We start from the raw sequence: 15,670 nt of genomic DNA on the forward strand, positions 1-15,670 counted from the left end.
AATATACATAGAGAGAGAGAGAGTGATTCCTTGCCGGGGGAACCCACAAACAGGGTTTCTCATTCTGTCATGCTGACTGCAACCAAGCTGTAGTCAACTTAGTCAACAGTGCCACCCAGTGGGCATTATGAGTAATTATGTAAACCAGAACCACCGGCCTCCACAGCCAATTCTTTTCCTTACTCCTTAGCAGAACTGCGCATGAACTGTGTTCCTCCACCTATACATTTTCTCCAGTTCACAGCTCAGTTAATCCTACTCCATAAATTATTCCACAGAGCCATATAAGTTCTCCCTATCCCTTTTTACTTTTCTGTCCCAATTCTCTGAGGAACCTCCAAAGTCCTTGAAAGTGTCTGAAATTTCTTTTAAAAATCTACCAGACTCCATCTGTCTTGGCAATTGTTGTATTTTATATTATTTTATTCTTTCAAGTGAAATATTATGTTTTTAAAAGTATTAATGGGCTGGCCTAGGAACTTAACTGCCATTTACAGCCTTGTTTTCAAGGGTTTCAGAGTTCCAACAGTGAATTTAGGGAACTTAATCCGCTTCTAAATTGTTGGTTGTCTGCTTTAGAATTTAAACTGACCTTTTCAAATTGGAAAAGTAGGCAGGAACAAAGAGGAACTTGGAAAATAATAATGGCTCACATTTTTATAGCTATTTATGGTTTATAAAGTGGGTTTGTATCATCATTTGCCCTCTCAACAGCCCTATGAGGTCAGTAAGAGGTCTCCCCAAGCACAAATGAGCAAGCCAGGCTTACGCACTTTATAGAGCAAGACCTCACACACAAGTTTTCAGACTCAAATCCTATTGTTTTCTTCAGTACACCACATTTCCTCTGCGTGTTCACACATACACACTACAGACAACACACACAATTTTTTGAAGACAGTATTAATTACAACTTTCCCATAAAAGCCATGGAGAAAAGACACTCAGGCCAGGAAGTTGCAGGATTCTCTTTCCCAAGCTATTCCTCCTCTCTCTGCCTCTGCAAAGGCATTCCCAATGCCAGGATGTTCTAAGTCAAAGGAGTTCCCTAATCAAAACTGAAAACAGAAGACTTGGCCCATCTTGGGGAGGAAGGTTGCCTAGGAGGACAACTGGGCTTGGACTTCACATTATAGAAGGTCTTCACTTTAGACATTTGATATAGTCTGTAAATGAGTTGTACCCGCTTTCACAGAGATAACACTAATAGGATGAAAGAAGTTGACATTCTTCATACACACTTAAACTTAAATCCCACTTCTGGCCCAGCCACACTGGCCACAGCAGTATTTTTTCTATATGCTCCAATAATATTTGGAAAGAGCACACTTACATTGCACTAGCATACAAAAGTATGCTAAAAGCATTCACTTCCACACCGTTGTACCCCTCCGTTTTGGTATTTCTTCACCCGTTAATACACAAAGGATCTCAGAAGTTGGAAATATCCCAAGCTATGCCCACCTTTTAATCGTCTCTGTCCTTGTCTTTGGCGATCTTCCTTTCTGGAGATCTTTATTATTCCGCTCTTCTCTCACACTATTATTGACGGTGCACCAGCCTAGTGTCCTGTCCACTATCAGCACTAGAAAGTGCTCAAGCAAGACCTGTCGGGTAGAGACCATAAACCCAGAGTCAGGAAATGAGGGGCAGCTGCAGGGACAGGTTTTTATTCCCCTGGGGGTGGAGGGGCGGGGTACAAGTTCTAACAGTCTGGGCAGTCTGCAGATGGAATGGGATGGAAGGTGCGACAGTAAGCTCCCCCATCCGCAGCCTAGCGCTAGCAGAGCGCAAGACCGCGCGGGCCGGGCAGGGGTGGGCCGCTCCGGAGAGAGAGCGCGTGAACCTGGCAGTGGGTCCCCCGGCCACCGCGGGAGGGGCGTGGGGGCGTGCGCGAGGCAGGGCGTGGCGTGGGTGTGTGCGGGACCGGGGGACACCGGCCGGCCAGCCGCCCAGGGGGCGAGGCGTGCTCCGGGTCTATTCCGGGAGCGGCGTGGAGGGCGGGCGCGGGCGGGCGCGCGCGGGCGGGGGGGCGCCGGGCGGGCATCCTGTCTGGGGGAGGGGACGTGCGCGGAGGGCGCTCCCGCGGGGCCGGGCGGGAGAGCGCAGCGACGGCCGCCACCAGCCCTAACCGAGCCGCTGCGCCCTGCTCGGCGCGCCCGGGGACCGCCGCCGGCGCCATGGACCGAAGCCGGGGTAAGAGGAGCCGCGGAAGCCGCACTGGCTGCCGCGCGGGGCGGGGAGGGAGAACGGCAATCCAGGGGCCCGAGGGGAGGAGTAGGAGGTAGAGGGGTGGGGGGCTGAGGAGGGGTCGGAGCCGGCGCGGGGTCGGGGGTGGGAGGCCCGGGGCAGGGTAGACAGGTGCCTCCTTCCGCCGGGGCAGCACGGGTGTAGATAAGTCCCTCGCGTCCCGGGTCCGAGTGGCATCCTGTGTGTAAGATCAGTTTCACACACTCAGAGTCAACTTCATGAGAGAATGCCCCCACGGGATTCCTGAGGACAGCGACCTCCTCTCACCCCCATTCCCCTCTGGAAGGGTAAGATGGGGTTGGCAGGTACACTCCCAAAACCCCCCACCGTGCGCCCCCCCGCGAGACGCCCCTGGAGACCGGAGTTTGCGGCTGCCTAGGGCATTGAGAGGAGGGACAGGCGTGCGTGCCTCTGTGCTCGTGGATATCTGAGCCCGGGCTCTGCCTTTGCCAGGCTGTGTGACCTTCACCCAATCCTTCTACCTCTCTGGACTAGTGACAAAGTTGCATTGTGGTCTCTGCAAGGCCCCTTCTTGCTCCCACCCTTTTTCAGGAATTGAGTGTGTTTGATAAAAGTTTCAGAGATTGGAGAGGGCATGTGTATATTGACATGAGAAAAGATAGCAGCCCTTGAGGGGTGCCCTGCCTAAGAAAAGGCCTAGACACTTCAAAGGCATGTGTCTGCGAAGAAGTAGTGGCCTGCTTGGATATGGAGGCAGTGTCTAACTCTGGGGATCGGAACGCCAGGGTTCCAGCCACCCGCCTCTGCCAGGCTGAGCGATCACAGGTGGGAATGCGCTTGGTAAACTGGTCAAGGCTGTGCCGACATGAGAAGCATTATTATTCTTTTTGTTGTTATTATTAATGGAAAATTCCTCTACCTCCTTAATAATCTCACACCTTTCCTCCATCTGCTTGTTTGCTGTGCTGAGGCCCCCAAGGCGGGGAGTGGGGGACGGGAAGAGTGACCGGGGTGTGGAAGCGGTTAGGAGAGCACTGGGGTCGGGGGTGAGTGCGTGAGGTTTCCGGATAAGCTGGCCGGCACTCCCAGTACAGGACAGCCAGTCTAAAGGATTTCCCAGGGCTCTAGGAAGCCCCAGCTTCCAGTTCAAGATGCTGGGGAAAACCTTTCCACCCACCTGCTCTCAGCACAAAATACCGCCTACACCTCCTTTCATGCTTGGAAGGGCAGGCAGGAAATGGGCGGGGCCTCTGATTCGCGTTTTGGAGACCGAGATTGTGATCCCAAAAGCAGTGCTCACCTGTTAGCCGACACCTGGATAGGTTTACAGAGAGCATACACACTCACCAGGGAGGAAAAGTAGAGAGAAGAGGCACCTCTAATGTCCCTCAGCCCTCCCTTCCCACCTCCCACGTGGTACATCTAAACCAAAGAGCCCCCACCCCCACCCCGGAGATAAAGTTGTCACATATCACCCTGTCTGGTCCCCAGTACAAAAATCCATATCTAGTCCGCTCAGAATTGTGGGCGGACTGTGTCCTCCTTAGACTGATCAAGGATGACAATAATTCAGTTAGCTTTAAATGCTTAGTAACTGACACCTCACTTAAGAAGGCTGTCTCCAGAGCACTCCTGCTAGGAAGCTGGACTTCCTGGGGCTCTGTTAGTACTCAAAACGTTCTAGAACTCTCTCCCATGCTGCAGGCTCTCCCCACCTACTCTCCTTCTCCTTCGCAGCTCTTATCTCATTGTGCTGTTATTCTAAGAGTTAGTTCTCGCACTGTATGCTTTGTGCCTACCTTCCCTGCCCAGATGGAAGCTTCCCAGATGGAAGGCAGGGAATGGATCTCTCTTCCTGCTCCTGTAAGGACATCAGTCCTATCAGGCCCACCCCTTATGATCTCATTTTGCCTTAATTACCTCCCTAAAGGCCCTGTCTCCAAATACAGTCATATTGGAAGGTTGGGGCTTCAACATATGGATTTTGGTGGGGGAGGGGGGATACACTCCTGTCCAGAGCAGCAAGGTTGGGTCACTGACATGAACTTGCCCAGTCACTTGCTGTGTAAGGGACAGAGCTAGATTTGAACCAAAGTCCTGATCTTAAGCTTACTGCTGATTGCCTCCACGGTGGCAGGTGACCTGCCCATGCCCTGGAGCAAGGCTTGGATGCCACGTCTTCCTGCTCCAGCTCCAGGGGTCTCTTCCACACCTCACCTGTGCTGCTCAGATCTTCAGCAGTCATGACAACACAAAAGCTCAGCACTAAAGTCAACCGCCTTGAGAATGAAAACAAACCTGGGAATTAGGATTTCTCTACTAACACGATGTGTGTCTTTCCATGAATAGAGCAAGATTCGTAGGACACCAGAACAGAGAAACCGCTTATAATGAAATCTCTTCCAGTAGGAATTCCCAATTCATGAATATCATACAAAGAGAATCATAGACTGATGTCCATAGACACCTCCTTCCACAGGACAAATTAACCAACTCTCTGTCCTCATAGGAGGCTAAAAAAAAATATGTATATATGGATACTGATAATAGCTATTTCTTGGGGTTGTTGTAAATATTAAATGCATGGAAGATAATTTAACCAATGCCTAGCATGTTGGACCCACTCAATAAATGCTATTGTAATTACAGTCTTTTTTCATTAGACTCTGCATAATAAAATTTCTTTATAAAGCTTCATTTGGTCCTTCCACAAGCTAGTCTGACTCTGATGACAGATTTTTGAGTCCCTACTCTGTTTTAAGAACTGAGCTAGACAGTTTTGTGCACAACTCAAGGACAGGGCCTGTGTCATAATCTACTCTGTGCCCTGGAGCTCCTTTGTGCTGTTTATCTCTTGAAAATCCATCTCTGACCTTCAGTAATTGGACCATCCAACTGACATCTCTGAGTGACTGGTAAAATATTAATACACATGCCAATGTCTCCATTTTCCCTTATTTATCCTATTTATTCATGCCTACTGACTGGCTGTGTCTTTATATAAGTTTGCCTCTGCAAACTTCCCAGTCTTCTCAAGTCATTCTCTCTTTGAAGACTGTAGTCTAATATTTTCCTGATTTTGTCATATGCCTTCTTAATGTCCAAGGTGATGTCTGATTTGTCTGCCTCACAGAAGTCACTGATTTCCCCAAGGTTCCTTTCTTTTCCACTTCACAACTTGTTCTTCTTCAACAAGCTGAATTCAACCCAAGATGGGTATTTCTTTTGTAGTCTGTATTCTTTGGGAGAGCAGGTTGTCTTCTGGGCAACTCAAGAAATAATCTGAAACTCTGCCTTTCATTAAATGAAATTTTTATTGTTTGAGAGATGGTAGAAGAACCCATTCTAACTATTGTCCCGCTGTTGGACCAGCTTTGAGATCTATGTTAGGAAAGCCACATCTTCCTTATCCAGCTTTCATGGGCCAAGCAACCTGTAGCTACTCCTAGAATGAGCTCTCCACAGTGACTCAGCACCCAACTTCCACCACCAAGGCCATGAATTGCCATTCAGACATACCTCTTCCCTGACATGCAAGTTCATTGTCTACTCCTATCCATTACTGGCCTTCTGAAAGGAATACTCAACCATACTCATCTTTTCCATCCATATAGGTTTTGTGACATCCTCTTTGTCAGCCTGGAGACTCAGTAAAGCTGAAATGGTTCAGAGAATGGATAAATGTGGGTTTGAGATGTTTTGGTTTGTTAAGTAGGCTCCATGCCCAATGTGGGGCTTGAACTCATGACCTTGGGATCAAGAGTTGCATGCTCTACCAACTGAACAACCAGATGCCCCAAGGGTTTGAGTTTGGGCTGCAACTTTCTAGCTGTATGATCTTGTATGAGTTGGATAAATTAATTTCTCTGAACTTCAGTCTCATTTCATTTGCAGTGTCATAGGGAAGGGTAATACATGTAGGCTAGCTCTTAAACATTCAGGAGGGATAGCTATTATATTTATCAAATACAGTTGCTTGGATTTCAGCCACTCTTGGCAATGGGTGTACGTGGTCCCATGGGGCCATGAGATTTGAACTTACTCTCTTCCATGTAGAGGCTTCTGCTGTCATTGGGCACTGCTTCTATGACCTTATCCCACTCAGTCTCCATGGTGTTTGGCTTCTCCATTGTAGTCAAGGTTTTTTCTGCCTCTCCCTCAAATATCAGTTTCAAACCCCCCTTCTCACATGGGTGAGAACTCTGCCAAGTAAGTTCCTCCCTCCCTAACCTCTGCCAGAAGCCTATCATTACTCCATTCTGATCTTTGCTTGGGAAAAACAATCCTGTGTTTGGATACCATCCGCTTCTCATACTTCTCTTACCCTTCTAAAAAAAAACGTGCAACTGAACAAAAAATTAAAGTCCCTGCTCACGCGCGCGCATGCACACATGCCCTCTACCCCTAAGTGTTTTCCTCCTTCCTTTCTCGGCCAAACTTCTCAAGTATACAGTCAGCATGTCAGCCTCCAGCCCCGTCCCCCACGCCCTGTGCGCTGCCTGCATTCTCCCTTCCAATCACACCTTCTGCAGAAAGCCCGCTCTTCTGGGTCACAAATAGTTCCATGTTGTTTCATCTTTCCCCTCCTCTGAGTCCCATCCCCTGGACTTCTCTGTAGTGTTATTGACCCACTATGGACTCCTCTAAATGTATTCTGCTACTTGGTGGAGATGAAGAAAGCATGCATTTTGGAATCAAATAAGTCTCCATTAAATAACCACTGCTCCAACCCTCCTAGTGTCTCTTGCATCTCCTCCTGTCCCTCAATCCCACTGCTATCAGTGCTCACAGCCTCTGGACTTCTCCAGCCCTCAGGCAAGTTAACCAACTAAGCCTTGTCGCCTCAGTCTGCAAAGCTGGAAGAATGACACCCAGAACTGGGAAACTGGACCGTGATATCATTTGCACAGTGCCCAGCACCTGGCCCATGGCAGGTGCTCACGAATTGCTACTCTCCGTGCTGCCCTCTGGCTCACTTGCTTTTTCTTCTTTAAAGACCCTTGCCCCTCTCTCCCCACACTCTCAGCCATCTCTCTATACTCCCTTATGTAGAGAGCCACACCTCCTCGAGGGTGATGCTCAGGGTCCGTCTTCAGCCATGAGTTGGGTCCAATCCTGCATTATTTACCTCCTGCCTATGGTGCATTTCCATGCAGAAGTCATCTCAACCTCCAAGTGACCCGGTTTTGAACTCCTCTTATTCACCACCAAATCAAATCACCTTTCCTGTTTCTCTTTTTCTGTTAACAACACAACAACGTGAAGAGATTTTGGAGGAAATGGGGCTGTTTGTGAACAAGACCGAATTTGAAAGGGGGACACAGGATCAGTCCGGTAGAAGAGATAATAGAACCACTCTCCAGAAGGCTGTACAGGAGCTCAAAGAGAGGCTGATTTGGGCTTGATCTAGGAGAAGCACATAAATGAGAAGAATTATCCACTACGAGAACTGAAGTTGGCCAGGGACATAGGAAGCAGAGGCTGAGTGGCCACAGATCAGGGAATCACGGAATGCTTCCTATGGGGATCATAGTCACATATAAACTAAGAACAGCCGTCACATAATATTCAAGTGGCTTCTCTAGGCATGGCCCTTTTGTGAACTGTAGAGAATGGGACTTCCGCCTGAAGTATCCACCTTTTATTTAAACTATACTTTGTCAGGGCACCTGGGTGGCTCAGTGGGTTAAGCCTCTGCCTTTGGCTCAGGTCATGATCTCAGGGTCCTGGGATTGAACCCTGCATCGGGCTCTCTGTTTAGCAGGGAGCCTGCTTCCCCCTCTCTCTCTGCCTGCCTCTCTGCCTAGTTGTGATCTTTGTCTGTCAAATAAATAAATAAAGTCTTTTAAAAATTAAAAAAAATAAATAAATAAGAAAAAACTGCCCTTTATCATAACTTTTAGTGGGTCTTATAAATTATACTCAAGGATAGAATTCAGAAAGGAGAGGACCTGACGCCATCAAAGACAGTCATTTAAACTATAGATCCGATCACGCTTCAACCCTTCAGTGGGTTCTCAGTGTTTTTAAGATATAAACGAAAATCTCCACGTCGGTCCTCAGGATGCTGCCCTGTCACCTGCTTGCTTTGCTCCCTGTCCGTCTCTGGCTGTGGGGGTCTCCACACACTGGGCTTTGTAGCTCTGCCTGCTCAGTCCTGCTTATACTTTGCTGTCTGCTCAAACCTGACTTCCTCAAGGCCATCTATCCCAATCTCCCAGGCAGGGGCCCTCCTTCCTCCTTGGCTGCTCTTTTCATAATGAGAATCAGTCGTAGGATTGAATTAGCTGTGAACGTGAGCTCTGTCGAGGCAGGGCCCTTCTTACCCGTGTTCACAGCTCTTTCCCTAGCACCCAGAGTTCATGCTTGGCACGTAGTAAATGCTGGAAAAGCCTCTGTTGAGATGATGAGTTAATGAATGAAGAAATACAAAATTCATAACGTAGAAGTTGGATATGGCCACTTTCAACTTCAGGATTCTCCATTTCAATGAGTCTTACCTTAGGGACACAGAAACGGAGGCTTCAACGTTACTCATTGCTTCCTTTGCTTTCATCCTTCAACCAAGAAGACCTTAAATCCTGTTGACTATTCTTGAAAAACGTCTCTTGGATGGCTTCTTCTCCTCCACCCGATGGGAGCTTCCTGTTTCTGCTCTCACCTTCTCCAGCCTGCCCCAAGGACCGCTCTCAGTTTGTCTGACCCCAGCTGGGATCAGAATCCCCTCCCCTGGGGCCCACTGAAAATATGCCCCCAGAGATCTAATCAGTGGGTCTGGAGTCAGGTTTGGGTTTGTGTGCCCTTTGCACAGCTCCCAGCTGAGTCTGATTAGCTCACTGTTTTAAGCAGTGACCTGCTTTTATCATGACCCTTGACCCTGCCCAAACACCGGCCAGGATTCCCTGCTGCTGTCTCAAACACAGTCTTGTGTACTTCTCAGCCAAGTGGGACTCTAGGGTCTGGATCTTTTATCCAAAGTAGTCTTCTGAAATGTCTCATTTTATCTTTAAAACGCCAAGCAATTTTTCTATTGTAGTCCATAATATATCTGAATACATCCCCCCCAAACCCAACAACAACAAGTCTGTGCCCATTGGACTTTTAGGCATGCCAGTGTTCACCTTGGGGCCCCTCCTTCCCTACCCCACCCTGCCCTCTGCTGTGGGCTCTCAGGGTGTGTGAGCCCTAGCCTGAGGAGACCCATCTTCAGTAAATGGCTCAGCACACAGTTCAGAGTAGACATGAGTCTGGCCATTGTAGCAGGATCCCACAGCCTCGCCTTGGCTCAGCCACTCGCTCGGCAACACGAGAACATACATTTTTATAACACTTATAACTTTTAGAAGCATTTCTGCATTTACCGGTCGTGTCTGTTGCAGCAGAGTGTTGGGATGGTGAGCACGGCGAAGGCTTCGTTCAGAGCCTGTACAGCCTCTTGTAACCATACCCACTCTCTCTCCAGTCATACACTCGGGGGTTGCCATGGACAAGAAGTAACCTGTGTCATATGGATATTCAGACAAAAATGACCACTAAATGCCTTTCTCTGCGAACCCCTGCAGCCTGAGTTTCTCTTCTGTGGTTTCTCTCAACCCTGGTAAAAGCCCTGTGGAGTGGACGGTTGAGTCCTCATTGGACGGATGCAAACACTGGGTCTCAGAAAGATGTCTCTGCTGCCCCCCACCCCCGTCCAAAAAGAGACCAGCTCAGCATCACCCCGTTGTGCAAACATCTCTGCCATATCCCCCTTCCACCTCCTCTCTGACTTGGGGTGACTGCTGCCCTCCTCAGTCTTGGCTTTTAAAAGATTTTATTGCACTAACCGAAATGCCCCTTCTAGGTATCTGTGAGTTCTGTGGTCTGGGGCGGTCTTGTCTTCTCATGGCCAGTGTTTGACACAGAGTTCAGTAGAAGAGCCCACTGAGCACTCCCTGGGAGTCGGGGCGTCTGCATTTGACAAGGGGTCCTCTCATGCTCGCACTACCGCTAGCTTGATGTGTTTTAGCCTTTCTGCACAGCAAAGGTGCCGTTTGTTTCATTGTTTCATTTGGACGGAAAATTCCATCCCAAACTGCCGCCCACGGCTATGGCTAAGACTGTCTGTACCGCGTGTAGCGAGGGCATGTGTGTGAATTATAAAAGTATGACTACGATTTTGTATTAAAGGTTTACAGCAGGGATGCCTGGGTGGCTCCGTCAGTTGAGCGTCTGTCTTCTGCTCAGGTCATAATCCCAGGGTCCTGGGATCGAGCCCCGCATCGGGCTCCCTGCTCAGTAGTGAACCTGCTTCCCTCTCTCCTGCTGCTGCTCCCCCTGCTTGTGATCTCTCTCTCTCTCTCTCTCCATCAAATAAATAAATAAAATCTTCTAAAAAAGAAAAACAAAAAAAGTTTATGGCAAAATCTAGATCTGCAGTAGGCCATTAAGTGTGTTCTCCATGAAGGAATGTGGCTCATGTCAGTGTGCGAACTCATGGACAGTGTTTGGTGTATTTGTGATTCTTACCTTTTTTGAGCACTGCCATCTCACCTGCCAAGGGAATTCAGTAAGAATGTGTATTGTAACTTTGCCCTCTGTTGGATTTTAAAGTTATTTCCCGTAATTTACTTTCGCTAGATAACTGAACGTTTATTGCACATATTTTTTTTAAGTATCCCCATTTTACAGATGAAGAAACTGAGCCTTAGAAAGGTCCTTCTATTTACGCAGCCCTGCCTACCTCCAAACCTCAGTTTTTCACTGAATGCTGGAGGGTCATCCCCAAGTCAGTTATAGGGAGGACTTGCTAGATAAGCTACAAGGATTTACTAGGTCCGGATTTCAAGGCCGGGGCAGAGAGGGTGCTAAGAACCAGGGGAGGGAAAGAGGGCACCTTCCGTCAGTGAGTGATATGGCCAGGCAGCTGGCATAAGATCTTATCTTTTACCCTTTCCCCTGCTCCCACCGTGGCCCTCAGAGTTCTAGTGTTCAGGATTCAAGAAGCTCTCATCCTCCTGGAACGAAGAAAGAGGCCCCAGGCAGGGCTTGTCCTCCATCTAAAATTCCATTTGGGTAATCCCAGCCTCGCCCCAGCTGAGGGTGGAGGTACAGAGCCCGTCCGGCGCGATTCTCCTCCCCGGAGCAGCTGTCAGGCCGCAGCGGGGACAGAATGTGGCACCACATTGCAGTCATTCCAGCTCTGGGGAATTTGTCGACAGCCCGCTCCGTGGCTTTTTATAGCCCTCTTAGAGCCTCGGGGAAAACTGATCTCTTGAGAGAGAGAAGTGGGGCACGTGTCTTTTCCAGGCACCATGCCCTCAAACGTGTAGCCCGCAGTTGAAATTGGGCTAAGACTCATGGCTAAATGAGCCGTGTGGGGCCGTGGAAGCAGGTCCGCTGTCTGGGAGACAGGGATCCCAAGCAAACCCAGTTCCTAGAACCCCTCCGTAGCCTTCAGTTTCTTCGTCTGTCTGGTCAAAGGATTAGTATTATGAGGCAGGGATCTTCGCACCTTGGCCTGCGGGCCAAATCCAGCCCATCACCAGCTTTTGTAAATAAAGTTTTATTGGAACACAGAAACACCCATTCCTTATGCATTGTCAATGGCTTTCTCACTACAAGAGCAGAGTGGAGTACTTGTAACAGAGGTCATATGTGGTCAGTAAAGCCTAAAATACGTACTATTTAGTCCTTCATAGAAAAAGTTTGCCAACCCTTGGATTAGACTACAAGGAGTTTGGGAGTATCGACCCAGAGCACTGTGCTAAGAAGGATTCTGACGGTGTCCAGACTAAGAAAGGAAGCTCTATCCTTTAGACCATACAAGAGTATGTATTCAAGAGTAGTGTTGGAAGGACCCCAGAAGGCCATTCACTCATGTTTTTCAAACTACTTTTAGTCCCAGAATCCTTCTGCAAACAAAATCTTAAGCAATAGAACTGTTCAGAGTCAAGTGGGAGTGAGAACGCAGTACAGTCCATTCCATCCCTCCTACGCCCAAGGCAGCCCTGAAGGAAGCTCCACAGTTCCCATAACTCCATTAGAAGAACATTTGAAGACCACCTATCTTACGCTATGACTCTTGTTTTACACCTGGGGAAACTGAGGTTCAAGGGGCAGTGTCTTGCCTCAGGTTCTATGATGGGCTCCAACGGGCTTTCCATGGGACCACCAGCATGGTCGTGAGGTATCTGCAAGCTCGGACGTAATCTCTGCTGGGGAGAAATCACGTCCATTGGCTTTGGGGGCCTCAGAGCTGCCATTAGCGCACGGGTGGCCATGCCATACCCGCGCTGAGCCAGCAGCCCACAGCGCTAAACAGCACTGCAAGGGGGCCAAGACACTTGCTGATAACCTGCCATGTCTCACAGTAGTTAAGCAAGGCTTGGGAGCTTTTTTTTCTGAGAATACCAGAGCCCCAAAAAAAATAAAATGAGAATTGAATTGGACCATGTTTAGAAAAAAAAAATTAACTGATACCGAGGCACCTTTTTTAAAAAATAGACCATGTCTCACAACTGATATATCAGTTAGTTCATTTTTCTGTTTTTCCTCCCAAAAGCTGTTATTAGGCAGATAAAACATCTTTAAATCGATGCCATCTTAGAATGGAGAAATTATGATAATTTATACAGCAGTTTTCTTTTGAAGATGGAATCAGATTTATTCGTTTGTAGAATAAATATTTATTCTCCCTGCCCATTCTTGTTGAAGGGTTTGCTGAGAGCAGATGCAGCTGATATGAAACCAAGGGGGATTTTTTTAGCTCCACTTGAACCCAGAAGAAAACTGATCTAGGAGTGTGCTGGGAATCCGGAAAGACTGATCGAGTTTCCTCATGGCCAGCAACCAGATGCAGCTCTGAGGTGTGGCGGAGGGGAAGCTCAGAGTCCCTGCACCCGAGTCTCCCAGCAAGGCCCCCATGCTTGTGACATGAGGTCCTCTCTGCTCCGTGTCCATCAGGGAATACAGAGCATTCAAGGGGCATTTTCTAGCCAGGAACCTCAGAAACCCTGGGGAGGCAGCATGTAGGTAGAGAAAAAGCCAGAGTGAAAAGAAGAAAGCCCCAGAATTGTGCTCAGTGTGCAACAGGGTGGGCGTGCCTACAGCCCAGAAGATCAGGTAGAGGTGTTCCTTCAACAGAGGAGGGCTTTATCTTCCAGGTCCCCAGCTGGGCCTCTGCCAGTCCCTGAGAAGCCGGGTTGCTGGGATTTGTAACTAACGACTGAAGCAGCATAATGCAAGAGCTCCGTGCACTGGCTGTGGTGTCAAGTTGCCCAGGATTTGAATCCTAGCTCCCCTCGTCCACTTAATGCCCCAGGGTCTCAGTTTCCTCAACTAAAAATGGAGATCACAATCTCCTGTCTCCCTAAGGGGTCATTGGCTTCATGCAAGGAAGGCACTCAGCACACAGGAAGCATTTAGTTTAAAAAAACAAACAAACAAACAATAATGCCTAATACTTAAAATACAGGTTTGTAAATGATCACTTCTCTTAATGAATGAAGTTGGGATTCAAGTTCCCTCTGTAGCCGCTTTCCCTCTAGATTCTGCTTTCCCTCTAGATTGTGCCCATCCTGGGAAGGGATGAAACGACAGAGGAATCGGGGATTAGCCATAGGGAGCACATGGGAAGGTCTTCGGTCATCTATGTTACAGAGGAAACTGGTGTCGGGGCCCTGGGGAGCTGTCAATCGGGCAGGTGCATTGCCGTTGGGGGAAATCGTTAGGGGCAGCAGTGAGCTCAGTGCCAGTGGGAAGGTTGAGACTGGAAGGAGGTGACCAGTTAGGAACGGCACACAAACAGCAGACTGGGTAACATTAGCTCACCTCTGTGTTTCGGTTAAGAACAGAGAAACTTAAAACTTCAGAGTCTATCCATTTTCAAATAGAGTTAATGTGTAGAATCGTTGGTCTGATGTGGAAACAGAGGAGACGTTTTCTGGGGCTCTCTGCAATTCAAGTCCCCCATCCCCAGGACCTTCTGTCATCACTTTCTTGGAGCCTTGCCCTAGCCCTGGGGACAGGAATCAGCCTGGGGGTCTCCAAGAGCCTGCCCCAGGATGCCTGCACTCCCTGCGGCCTGGAGTCCTGGGCACCTGGCAGGCACCAATCCAGAGCTGGCAGTGGGAGGTTTCTGCAGGCAAGGAGGGGAAGGGGAGAAAGGGAAGGCGGGAGAGAGGAAGGGAGGAATGGCTAGGCTGACTCCCTTTCCACTTACCACAACCTCTGAGGGGAGCCCTCTCATGATCTCTGAGTCACAGATGACAAAACTAAGGTGACATCTCCTACATTGGGTCTCCAAGCTAGGAAAGGCAAATCCCAGGTGTTACTCTGGTGCCCATGTCTCACCTCCCCACTGTACTGACTCTTTTTCCACCTCCCTGCAAAAGAGCTGTCCCCCTGGGGCTCAGCCCCTCTTGGAAGGGACATCTGCCTCTCTTCTTAGTTCAGATTTCCTCAAGTTGGTGTGGTCTTGAGCTACTGTGCAGCTCTATCCCCCAGTGCCCCCGGTACCCCCAGGGGACAAGTTTGCTCCCCCTCCTTGCCTCCCTCACCCACCCCCGCCCCCGCCATGAGCCCTTCTGCTCTTGGAGACAGTTGTCCTAGGTAGGATTTACCTGGTCTTCTCCCTAGTCCGAGGTCCTTCTCTGAGTTCTGGGTTGTCAGTTATTCTGTCCCCAGTGCACCTGCTGTGCACCCTTTACTGTGCTGGGCACTGGACAGCAGAGGCAGACGCTGAATCAGGCCGCACAGTATTTGGCAGCCGTTAGAGGAGAACAAGCCATGCAGAGGAAATACCATGGTGTCAGATAGTGAAAATAGGTAAGAAATAGTAAAAAGTGACTTAAAAAAAAAACCATCAAACTTAACAAAGATAAGTACAGAGTATGTTCCTAAGAGTGCAGCCTGAGGCATTTACTGATGATTTTCTGGTTCTTTTATCACACTGAGGTTTCTGTGGCCTCATCGTCAACCTAATCCTTTGCATTTCTGAATGGGAGTGCTGTTCTTCTGACTCATCTCCTGAGTCCTGCAGAGGTTCTGTGGTTCGTTGGGGGAGAGGCGGAACGGATGATCTATATACGTATGAATAATCACACTTCACTGACCTGCAAAGCGTCAGTGCTCCACTTTGCACAGACATTGTCAGATCTGAGTTTCATAAGAGGCGTGAGAGGTGGGTAGGGCAGCCACCATCACTCCACTTTAATCTTAAGGAAATTGAGGCCCAGAGACATGCAGCAACTAGTCCAAGGTCACACAGCCATTAAGTGTGGAGCTGGGACTTGAGCTCTGAGCTTTTGGCTCTAGAGCCTGTGTTTTTTCCTCTACACTAAAACACGGTGGACTGAGAAACCGGAATGTTTCAAACCTGGCACTTGGGACCTCCAGAAATTTCGTTAGCCTCTCTAGGCCTCAGTTTCTTCTCAGAGCCTGCTTCCCTCTCTCTCTGCCTGCCTCTCTGCCTACTTGTGAT

General features: G+C 48.8%; 1 protein-coding gene across 2 annotated transcripts in view; it reads left to right on the forward strand.

Annotated features, from left to right (window-relative positions):
* The first annotated feature begins 2,119 nt into the window (after positions 1-2,119).
* AFAP1L1 (actin filament associated protein 1 like 1) overlaps positions 2,120-15,670 on the forward strand; it is a 56,690-nt gene continuing 43,139 nt past the window's right edge. For both annotated transcript variants that reach the window (XM_032851501.1, XM_032851502.1), the window contains exon 1: positions 2,120-2,196. In XM_032851501.1, coding sequence (XP_032707392.1) covers positions 2,181-2,196 — 16 coding nt within the window. In that variant the 5' untranslated portion in view covers positions 2,120-2,180. The remainder of the gene's footprint in view (positions 2,197-15,670) is intronic.

Source organism: Lontra canadensis, unplaced genomic scaffold (genome assembly GCF_010015895.1).
Source record: "Lontra canadensis isolate GAN:19392208 unplaced genomic scaffold, GSC_riverotter_1.0 scaffold5, whole genome shotgun sequence".
Taxonomy (NCBI): domain Eukaryota; kingdom Metazoa; phylum Chordata; class Mammalia; order Carnivora; family Mustelidae; genus Lontra; species Lontra canadensis.